Source organism: Nerophis lumbriciformis, linkage group LG37, assembly GCF_033978685.3.
Source record: "Nerophis lumbriciformis linkage group LG37, RoL_Nlum_v2.1, whole genome shotgun sequence".
In the NCBI taxonomy this organism is placed as follows: domain Eukaryota; kingdom Metazoa; phylum Chordata; class Actinopteri; order Syngnathiformes; family Syngnathidae; genus Nerophis; species Nerophis lumbriciformis.
The window spans coordinates 23,618,883-23,631,142 of record NC_084584.2 but is presented as its reverse complement, the minus strand read 5'-3'; the positions used below and the strand labels follow the sequence as shown (position 1 = coordinate 23,631,142).

Sequence of the window (12,260 nt, the reverse complement as noted above, 5' to 3'; positions counted from 1 at the left end):
ACATATTAATTTAATATTTAAAAATTAAATTGTGATAGTTTTAATATGCTTATTCATCTTTTGTGTGTAATTAATTTCATTTGAGTCATTATTTTTGGTACATTGTTTATTTTCCTATATTCAAACACAGTGTTACTGTTCAAACTGTGTGTAATGTTACAGCGTTCAAAAGTATTAAATGTTCTTGTTAAATAAAACCTCTGCCTCGTTTTTAATAAATACTCACTTATTTACCTACTACGCTACTGTACTTTAATGTTGATCATTATGGTGGTACTTGGAGAACCAAGTGTTTTCTGAAGTGGTACTTTTGAGAACGACTGATCTACATAAGTAAATATTAGAGATGTCCGATAATATCGGACGGCTGATAAATGCTTTAAAATGTAATATCGGAAATTATCAGTATCGGTTTCAAAAAGTAACATTTATGACTTTTTTTAAATGCCGCTGTACGGAGTGGTACACGGACGTAGGGAGAAGTACAGAGCGCCAATAAACCTTAAAGGCACTGCCTTTGCGTGCCGGCCCAGTCACATAATATCTACGGCTTTTCACACACACAAGTGAATGCCACCCATACTTGGTCAACAGCCATACAGGTCATACTTAGGGTGGCCGTATAAACAACTTTAACACTGTTACAAATATGCGCCACACTGTGAACCCACACCAAACAAGAATGGGTTCATTTCGGGAGAACATCCGCACCGTAACATAACATAAACATTACAGAACAAATACCCAGAACCCCTTGCAGCACTAACTCTTCCGGGAAGCTACAATATACACCTCCCGCTACTCCCCCCCCTGTTACCTTTAATTCAGCTATGATGGTGTCATTTTGACAATTGTTTTGATAATATTCTAATTGTAATATTTCAATTAGAGATGTCCAATAATGGCTTTTTTGCCGATATCCGATATTCCGATATTGTCCAACTCTTAATTACCGATTCCAATATCAACCGATACCAATATATAGTCTAGGAATTAACCCATTATTATGTCTAATTTTGTTGTGATGCCCCGCTGGATGCATTAAACAATGTAACAAGGTTTTCTCAAATAAATCAACTCAAGTTATGGAAAAAAATGCCCACATGGCACTGCCATATTTATTATTGAAGTCACAAAGTGCATTATTTTTTTTAACATGCCTCGAAACAGCAGCTTGGAATTTGGGGTTGAGGTGGGCGGGGTTGAGATGGGGGGCGGGGGGGATAAGGGGTAGCGGGGGGTGTATATTGCAGCGTCCCGGAAGAGTTAGTGCTGCAAGGGGTTCTGAGTATTTGTTCTGTTGTGTTTATGTTGTGTTACGGTGCGGATGTTCTCCCGAAATGTGTTTGTCATTCTTGTTTGGTGTGGGTTCACAGTGTGGCGCATATTTGTAACAGTGTTAAAGTTGTTTATACGGCCACTCTCAGTGTGACCTGTATGGCTGTTGACCAAGTATGCCTTTGCATTCACTTGTGTGTGTGAAAAGCCGTAGATATTATGTGATTGGGCCGGCACGCAAAGGCAGTGCCTTTAAGGTTTATTGGCGCTCTGTACTTCTCCCTACGTCCGTGTACCACTCCATACAGCGGCGTTTTAATAAGTCATACATTTTACTTTTTGAAACCGATACCGATAATTTCCGAACCGACACCGATCATTTCTGATATTACATTTTAAAGCATTTATCGGCCGATAATATCGGCAGCCCGATATTATCGGACAGCTCTAATTCCAATCATGACAAATTAATGTGTTGTGGATTTCACCAATGCGGCGGCTTGAGGGAACCCTTTTCCAAACACATCTTGAATGATGAACCGCCATTAAGAGTATACTAAACAAGAAGTGCTTAAAATTGTAAATATACTGGGACACAGTAATTCATTGTGTTCTTTATGGTGTTTTTTGAAACTGCACCAATTTTTTCCTCAGAATTTTCCACTAACAAAGTGTTTTGCCAAGCGGATTATTTGTAATGTGTATATTTTCAAAAGAAAAACATTTTGAAGTTGTCTTTATTTTTAAATGATTATGCCATGATTTTATCAGTCCGGCCCAAGTGGGAAGAGATTTTCCTCCTTGCAGCCCTTGAGCTAAAATGAGTTTGACACCCCTGGCCTACAGCGTCGGACTACACAGGTGGACTCGCGCAAAGCTCTTTGGGTAAAACTTTACCATATATGGAGATATCCGCTGACATCACCACTGGGAAACATGTCTTAATTTGGGGCAAATTCCAAACGGCTCATTTGGAGGAAATTTGAAGGAAGGCAAGATTGTTTTATAAACATCTTTGGGACTTCGGCAGATCCCAAATACACAAAAACAAGTAACAATAGGTAAGAAAAGTTGGTTTTGCATAACGGGTCCCACTTTTAGTTCTTCCCTTTGCAGCTATATATAGGAACTGCGTCCTCTGGCCTATGCACTTCTAACACATCTGTTTCCTTTTTGATTTTGTCGTCAGATCTGTTCATAGAGAGGTTTTGCATGACGGGTGGAAGCAGTCCTATCGGCTATCTGAAGGCCTGGCAAACCAACCTCTACCTGTCAGCTGATGCAGACAAGGTCAGGGAAGCGCTGGCTGAAGGTAAGAACACACAAGGTGTCAACCAAGAAGCACTAACGATGACTGACAATGACGAATAAGCTTAGTTTGAGTTCTTGCAAGAATGTTTGCTGTAATTTGTGCAATAATAACAAAGCCCGAAGGAAGTGAATTCAATCACTTTGACATTATCGATTATCAGAATGAAAAAATCTACAGAAGATAGACAATCTTCTCAGTGGCCTAGTGGTTAGAGCATCCGCCCTGAGATCGGTAGGTCGTGAGTTCAAACCTCAGCCGAGTCATACCAAAGACTATAAAAATGGGACCCATTACCTCCCTGCTTGACACTCAGCATCAATGGTTGGAATTGGGGGTTAAACACCAAAAATGATTCCTGGGCGCGGCCACCGCTGCTGCCCACTGCTCCCCTCACCTCCCAGGGGGTGATCAAGGGTGATGGGTCAAATGCAGAGAATAATTTCACCACACCTAGTGTGTGTGACAATCATTGGTACTTTAACTTTAACTAAATAAAACCAATGATTCTGCAAAGTTCAATTCTCTCCCAGTCAGACAACATTTTGACATCATCTATGTTTAGAGCTTCCGGCAAGAATTAAAAGTGTGTCCCATACCTCATCTCAAGGTGACATCATCATGTGACTCACACATGCTAATGCATCGGGACACACATGCACATACGCACATCAAGACGTCCTTGACGTTTTCAATTAACTCGCAGGACAATTCCTCGTGCTTCCAGCATGCTGGATCTATTCTGTGTATTTTATTAGAACTGCGGTTATGACAGGTCCCATATATATATATATATATTTTTTACAAATATTTTACATAAGTCTCAGGAGTCAGTCGTGTATTTAAAATGTGCTGACCAAAATATAGCTTTTGATGTTGGAATTCTGTTTATAAGTGCTTTTTGTACGTCTACTGAGAAACACACTATTTTGTGTCTGTGGCTAATGAGCTGTTTTCCTTTTACATCTGTCTCCTAAAAGAGTGTGTCTCCAAGATTGATTGATTGATTGAAACTTGTATTAGTAGATTGCACAGTATAGTACATATTCCGTACAATTGACCACTAAATGGTAACACCCGAATACGTTTTTCAACTTGTTTAAGTCAGGGTCCACGTTAATCAATTCATGGTATAAATATATACTATCATCATAATACAGTCATCACACAAGTTAATCATCAGAGTATATACATTGAATTATGTACATTATTTACAATCCGGGGGGTGGAATTGGAGGGGATTGGGGTGGGGGGGTTAGGTTTGGTTGATATCAGCACTTCAGTCATCAACAATTATATCATCTGAGAAATGGACATTGAAACAGTGTAGGTCTGACTTGGTAGGAAATGTACAGCGAGCAGTGAACATAGTGAGCTCAGAAAGCATAAGAACAAGTGATTGATTATTTACAATCCGGGGAGGTGGGATGTGGTGGGGGGAGGGTGTTAGTCTAGGGTTGTAGTTGCCTGGAGGTGTTGTTTTAGTGCGGTTTTGAAGGAGGATAGAGATGCACTTTCTTTTACACCTGTTGGGAGTGCATTCCATATTGATGTGGCATAGAAAGAGAATGAGTTAAGACCTTTGTTAGATCGCAATCTGGGTTTAACGTGGTTAGTGGAGCTCCCTCTGGTGTTGTGGTTATGGCGTTCATTTACGTTCTGGAAGTAGTTTGACATGTACTTCGGTAACAGGGAGGAGTAGCGAATTTTATAGACTAGGCTCAGTGCAAGTTGTTTTACTCTGTCCTCCACCCTGAGCCAGCCCACTTTGGAGAAGTGGGTAGGAGTGAGGTGTGATCTGTGGTGGAGGTCTAGAAGTAACCTGACTAGCTTGTTCTGGGATGTTTGGAGTCTCGATTTGAGGGTTTTGGAGGTGCTATTACGTTCTGTTAGGGGTACGGGGGCTTCGGTTCGGTACGGGGGTGTACCGAACGAGTTTCTAAGCTTAAAGTCTTAACATGCTGCTTTGCTCCTTCTGCCTCTGTCTCAGCACCCAGCATAGTCCCACCCACACAACCATCTGATTGGTACACACAAAGCGATAACAGCCAATCAGCAGTGCGTATTCAGAGCGCATGTAGTCAGCGCTTCAGCGTCGAGCAGATAGGTGTTTAGCAGGTGAGCATCAGGCAGCAGACTCTTCCCAAATTATAATAAACACCTCCCAGTCAACTACTAGTAACATCACTATGAGCCCGTTGACCTTCTAGAAACTTAAACTGCAGCTCAGCTCGCTCGCAGTCCTGGCTTGAGGTGAAGGCTAATTAGCTTTTAGCGTAGCGTTAGCTCATTTTGCGGTGTGTGTGTGCGTGTGTAGTCTCTCTTATTGCTATTGTACTATTTTTTCAGCTATAGTTACATTAATCATTAGTAATGGAGCAGCCTAGTTTTGAATGGCAGGGTCCCTGCTATCACATGTTGATAAAAATATAACATTTACATAATAAAAATCAACTACAGGCTTGCCAAATGCTGTAATAAATTAAGCATGATGAGTTGACCTGAAACTGTTTAATGTTGCACTTTTTATATGTCGAAGAAAAGTTTTGTCATTTTATTTAATCTGAGCAACAACTTGAGGCAGTTTAATGTTGATTAACGTGGGCAGAATTATTATAGTGTTCCCAATGTTAAAAGGATAAAGCTATTGTTTACAAATTTGGTAAATAAATAACCAAAAAATGTATATTTTGTTGTTTTCTTACTGTACCGAAAATGAACCGAATCGTGACCTCTGAACCGAGGTACGTACCGAACCGAAATGTTTGTGTACCGTTACACCCCTATGTACTGTATCCACTTTTTACATATACACACTAACTCTGTACTTGCACGGAGTAAAATATGTAAGAAGAATATGTAAAAGAGTGGGACAAGAGTACAAAAAAAGTTAGCAACATTAGATATTAGCTATGTGAGCTACAGCGTGAACAATACACTCATATTTTAACAGCAAATTCAAATGAGGTTAGCTTATTTGCAGGAGAAAGACAACATGAAAAACATAATGTTCATAAACCTTTAGACTGATAGTCTGCTGGGCTTTATTTTAAGATGTGTAGCAAAGCCTGTCTTTTTTTTTTAAATTATTACAAAGCTGTCCTTAGTAAAATGGTGAACGTAACCACAAGAAAGGTTTATCAAGCTGGGGTTTCATTATCTTTCTAATTTATGATATCATGAAAATCTAAAAAGCGACCACTTAAGTGCCTCTGATCTCATAAGAGAGCGGCGCAATAATTGATAAAGATTTCTCTCACATTTGGTGCTCAAACGGGCTCTCGAGACACATTGGGCCTGATTTACTAAGATCCAAACGCCACGCGCGAGACAGCGTGTGCAAAAAAATAAAACGGCGTGTACTATGAGCATGTTGCGTGTGATGTACTAACAATACATGTGCAATTGAAAAGTGGTGCAGATCAATATATATATATAATATATATCAAAATATAATATTATAATGCAGCTGAGATAGGGTCTAGCACCCCCCGCAATCCCAAAAGGGACAAGTGGTAGAAAATGTATGGATGGATAATAATATAATATATCAGGATATATTATATACTGTATATATAATATGTAAATATTACATATAAGTTATATTTTATATTGCTACTACATTTTAGTCTACTTCTTACCTGAATTATCCTTTCCATCCTTTGTAACTGAGCTACTGTGTGGAAAATGTTCCTTTGTGGATCATTAAAGTTTGTCTAAGTCTAAGTCCAAAATCGCCTTATCTACAAACCCCGTTTCCATATGAGTTGGGAAATTGTGTTAGATGTAAATGTAAACGGAATACAATGATTTGCAAATCCTTTTCAACCCATATTCAGTTGAATATGCTACAAAGACAACATATTTGATGTTCAAACTGATAAACATTTTTTTTTTTTGGCAAATAATCATTAACTTTAGAATTTGATGCCAGCAACACGTGACAAAGAAGTTGGGAAAGGTGGCACTAAAAACTGATAAAGTTGAGGAATGCTCATCAAACACTTATTTGGAACATCCCACAGGTGAACAGGCAAATTGGGAACAGGTGGGTGCCATGATTGGGTATAAAAGTAGATTCCATGAAATGCTCAGTCATTCACAAACAAGGATGGGGCGAGGGTCACCACTTTGTCAACAAATGCGTGAGCAAATTGTTGAACAGTTTAAGAAAAACCTTTCTCAACCAGCTATTGCAAGGAATTGAGGGATTTCACCATCTACGGTCCGTAATATCATCAAAGGGTTCAGAGAATCTGGAGAAATCACTGCACGTAAGCAGCTAAGCCCGTGACCTTCGATCCCTCAGGCTGTACTGCATCAACAAGCGACATCGGTGTGTAAAGGATATCACCACATGGGCTCAGGAACACTTCAGAAACCCACTGTCAGTAACTACAGTTGGTCGCTACATCTGTAAGTGCAAGTTAAAACTCTCCTATGCAAGGCGAAAACAGTTTATCAACAACACCCAGAAACGCCGTCGGCTTCGCTGGGCCTGAGCTCATCTAAGATGGACTGATACAAAGTGGAAAAGTGTTCTGTGGTCTGACGAGTCCACATTTCAAATTGTTTTTGGAAACTGTGGACGTCGTGTCCTCCGGACCAAAGAGGAAATGAACCATCCGGATTGTTATAGGCGCAAAGTTGAAAAGCCAGCATGTGTGATGGTATGGGGGTGTATTAGTGCCCAAGACATGGGTAACTTACACATCTGTGAAGGTGCCATTAATGCTGAAAGGTACATACAGGTTTTGGAGCAACATATGTTGCCATCCAAGCAACGTTACCATGGTTATTTCAGCAAGACAATAACAAGCCACGTGTTACATCAATGTGGCTTCATAGTAAAAGAGTGCGGGTACTAGACTGGCCTGCCTGTAGTCCAGACCTGTCTCCCATTGAAAATGTGTGGCGCATTATAAAGCCTAAAATACCACAACGGAGACCCCCGGACTGTTGAACAACTTAAGCTGTACATCAAGCAAGAATGGGAAAGAATTCCACCTGAGAAGCTTAAAAAATGTGTCTCCTCAGTTCCCAAACGTTTACTGAGTGTTGTTAAAAGGAAAGGCCATGTAACACAGTGGTGAACATGCCCTTTCCCAACTACTTTGGCACGTGTTGCAGCCATGAAATTCTAAGTTAATTATTATTTGCAAAAAAAAATTTAAGTCTATGAGTTTGAACATCAAATATGTTGTCTTTGTAGTGCATCCAATTGAATATGGGTTGAAAAGGATTTGCAAATCATTGTATTCCGTTTATATTTACATCTAACACAATTTCCCAACTCATATGGAAACGGGGTTTGTACACTGCAAAAACTGCAATCTAAGTAAGATTAAATATCGTGATATTTGCTTATTTTCTGTCTGATAAGATAATTCTTCTCACTAAGCAGATTTTATGTTAGAGTGTTTTACTTGTTTAAGTGTCCTAAATGATCTCAGTAAGATATTACAGCTGGTTGCTGAGTAAAACATGCTTGAAACTAGAATATCAACTGTTGCAAAGCTGTGTCATCAACACTCACAAGTAAAAAAATACTTTTTTAAAGTAATAATTTCTTACTTCAAGCATGAAAAAAAAAATCATGACTTTGACACAAATGTGTCTCATAATTAAAACAGATGACAGCCAAATGGACTTTGCTGTTTTATTTTCAATGAAACAATAGAAAACACGTACTCATATATAGTAGTACAGTTGGCACAGTACAGTAAACTGACTATTTAAACATTTAACATGTGACATTTCAAACTATTTTGAACAGAGATAGTTCATGCACATTCAGGTAAATTCTTCAAAATTACAATAAAAATAAATTTGTCCGGGGGCCGGGCTGTATATATGCGCACTAATTGACTGAAAGAGCACGCACTTGGCGCGATGATGTCATGTTATGTATGGAAAAATGCATTTTTAGACAATATGATTTGCCTGAGCGGCTAGGAGACCCCGAGAGTAACAAGCGCTTGCCTTGTTGCCTTTCCATTAAGAACAATAAATTAGTTTTTAGTATAAGTTTGCTGTTTTCAAGAAATGTAATGCCGAGCGCATACCATTAGGTCAAGATAATGGCACTAGCATTTACTTCATTTAAGAATATTTTTCAACATATTGAGCAAAAAGGTCTCTTTTTTTCTACCAAGAAAAAAGCACTTGTTAGTGAGAATATACTTATTTTAAGGTATTTTTGGGTTCATTGAGGTTAGTCAATTTTGCTTGTTTTGGAAAGTCTTGACAAGCCAAATTTTCTTGTTCTATTAGCAGATAATCGTCCTTAATTCAAGTAAAATACCCCTAATTTTTGTATTTTTTTCTCTTGTTTTTGAACACTGACTTTTTGCAGTGTAAAGGATTATTTTGCGTGCATACGGGGCTTTTATCACAAAGATGATCATTTTCTGCACATTCTTGTTATCACGTGTGTGCGATGTGTTGAACCAGCAGCACACACCTATCATCCGTGACACATTTTCTGAATCGCATTCAGAAAAAACCCAATTCTGTGCGCAAGACACCCCAGCTTTAAAGTCTTGCCATTTATGGAAAGAATAACATTTCGACATTCTTTCACCGGGTGTGTTCAGGCATTGCTGCGGCCACCATGTTCATGCCAGACAAGGCAACAGAGGTGTCCGAGTCCCAGCTGAGGGTGGCGTTTGACGGCGACGCCGTTCTCTTCTCCGACGAGTCCGAGCGCATCTTCAAGGCCCACGGGCTGGACAAGTTCTTCGAGCACGAGCGCGAAAACGAGGACACGCTACTTGACCATGTATGTGCTTTTGAACAAACGTCCTCAGAATCACCCAATCACAATCTATCCTCTTTTCTGGAAGGGGCCACTGAAAGGTTTCCTGGAGGCCCTTGGGAAGCTCCAGAAGAAGTTTTACGCAAAAGGCCAGCGCCTGGACTGCCCGATCCGGACCTTCTTAGTCACCGCCCGAAGCGCGGCCAGCTCCGGGATCCGAGCCCTGAAGACCCTCAGGGCCTGGGGTCTGGAGATCGACGAGGCCCTGTTCCTAGCGGGGGCGCCCAAGGGCCCCATGCTGGAGAAGATCAGGCCTCACATCTACTTTGACGACCAGATGTTTCACGTGGAGGGCGCGACCGAGATGGGCACCGTGGCCGCGCACGTGCCTTACGGCATAGCGCAGAAACACAACGCCCGGCACAAGTCTGGCGTGGGCAAGTAGACAAGATGGAGCACAAACTGAACCTTTACGAGAAAGACACTTCTGTTGTAGGAACGTTTCTTACAAATAGTCTTATCTAGAGATGTCCGATAATATCGGACTGCCGATATTATCGGCCGATAAATACTTTAAAATGTAATATCGGAAATCATCGGTATCAGTTTCAAAAAGTAAAATTTATGACTTTTCAAAACGCCGCTGTACGGAGTGGTACACGGACGTAGGGAGAAGTACAGAGCAGTTGCGTCTCCCAGTCATACTTGCCAACCCTCCCCATTTTCCCGGGAGACCCCCGAATTTCAGTGCCCCTCCCGAAAATCTCCCGGAGCAACCATTCTCCTAAATTTCTCCCGATTTCCACACAGACAACAACATTGGGTGCGTTCCTTAAAGGCACTGCCTTTGCGTGCCTGCCCAGTCACATAATATCTACGGCATTTCACACACACAAGTGAATGCATGCATACTTGGTCAACAGCCATACAGGTCACAATGAGGGTGGCCGTATAAACAACTTTAACACTGTTACAAATATGCACCACACTGTGAACCCACACCAAACAAGAATGACAAACACATTTCGGGAGAACATCCGCACCGTAACACAACAGAACAAATACCCAGAACCCATTGCAGCACTAACTCTTCCGGGATGCTACAATATACCCCCCGCTAACCACCCCCCCCAACCTAAACCCCGCCCACCTCAACCTCCTCATGCTCTCTCAGAGAGAGCATGTCCCAAATTCCAAGCTGCTGTTTTGAGGCATGTTAAAAAAAATTATGCACTTTGTGACTTCAATAATAAATATGGCAGTGCCATGTTGGCATTTTTTTTCCATAACCTGAGTTGATTTATTTTGGAAAACCTTGTTACATTGTTTAATGCAGTGGTCCCCAACCTTTTTGGAGCCACGGACCGGTCAACGCTTGAAAATTTGTCCCACGGACCGGGGGGGACGACAATATTATATATATTTTTTGTCATAAAAAAATACGATCGTGTGTGCTTACGGACTGTATCCCTGCAGACTGTATTGATCTATATTGATATATAATGTAGGTGCACTAATTGTAAGTGTGTCTTGTGTTTTTTATGTTGATTTAATAAAACATTTAAAAAAGCAATTTTTTTTTTTTTCCCTTGTGCGGCCCGGTACCAATCGATCCACGAGTTGTTGGCATTTTTTTCCATAACTTGAGTTGATTTATTTTGGAAAACCTTGTTACATTGTTTAATGCATCCAGCGGGGCATCACAACAAAATTAGGCATAATAATGTGTTAATTCCACGACTGTATATATTGGTATCGGTTGATATCGGAATCGATAATTAAGAGTTGGACAATATCGGAATATCGGCTATCGGCAAAAAAGCCATTATCGGACATCTCTAGTCTTATCCTCTAATGAGTTCCTGCTGCTTTAAAGCTGCAACAGAAACACCTGCTTGGGGTCACAAAATGATCCTCATTGTGAATGAAACCAGCCAGCGGTACCATAAGGCACGTGCACAGGTGGACCCGAGCGATGCTCAAGCACCTGCCCTTTTGCTCTCCATGAGAAAAGTGCTCTTTCTGCCGGAGCCATTTGTGTCTTCATTCATTTAAGAGTAAAAACACTATGTGTAATAAATTCCTCCCAAATACGTTGGATATCTGACAGGGCATATATTTGAGTTCCTGTGAAAAGTCCTTCCCAAACTGCTGTCGAAATGAGCTACCTTGGCATACTCAGCACGTGCTAAACGTTTTTAGTTTTTTTTTAGTTTAATACCTATCAAAATTAGCTACCTCCTATCAATAAAGAGTTGATTTTGTCATTGGCACTATAAGTACGGTAAGTAATAAGCGGTTACTTTTTTTCCCCTACGTTTTAATCCCTGGGGCTTAGTGCATACTTGCCAAACCTCCCGATTTTCCCGGGAGACTCCCGAATTTCAGTGCCCCTCCCGAAAAGGCGTGCCTTAAAGGCACTGCCTTTAGCGTCCTCTCTCGCCTGAAAAGGAGACTATTATATACCGTATTTTTCGGAGTATAAGTCGCACCGGCCGAAAATGCATAATAAAGAACGGAAAAAACATAAGTCGCACTGGAGTATAAGTCACATTTTTTGGGGAAATGTATTTGATAAAAGCCAACACCAAGAATAGACATTTGAAAGGCAATTTAAAATAAATAAAGAATAGTGAACAACAGGCTGAATAAGTGTACGTTATATGAGGCATAAATAACCAACTGAGAACGTGCCTGGTATGTTAACGTAACATATTATGGTAAGAGTCATTCAAATAACTATAACATATAGAACATGCTATACGTTTACCAAACAATCTGTCACTCCTAATCGCTAAATCCCATGAAATCTTATACGTCTAGTCTCTTACGTGAATGAGCTAAATAATATGATTTGATTTTTTACGGTAATGTGTTAATAATTTCCCACATAAGTCGCTCCTGAGTATAAGTCGC

At 40.4% G+C, this 12,260-nt stretch overlaps 1 protein-coding gene across 2 annotated transcripts in view; it reads left to right on the top strand.

Moving 5' to 3' along the window:
- The window catches only part of nt5c1aa (5'-nucleotidase, cytosolic IAa), a 39,413-nt gene extending 27,989 nt beyond the window's left edge, over window positions 1-11,424 (top strand). For both annotated transcript variants that reach the window (XM_061931095.2, XM_061931094.2), the window contains 3 exons: window positions 2,468-2,590; window positions 9,184-9,368; window positions 9,433-11,424. In XM_061931095.2, the coding sequence (XP_061787079.1) occupies window positions 2,468-2,590; window positions 9,184-9,368; window positions 9,433-9,789 (665 nt within the window). In that variant the 3' untranslated portion in view covers window positions 9,790-11,424. The remainder of the gene's footprint in view (window positions 1-2,467; window positions 2,591-9,183; window positions 9,369-9,432) is intronic.
- The last annotated feature ends 836 nt before the right edge of the window (window positions 11,425-12,260 follow it).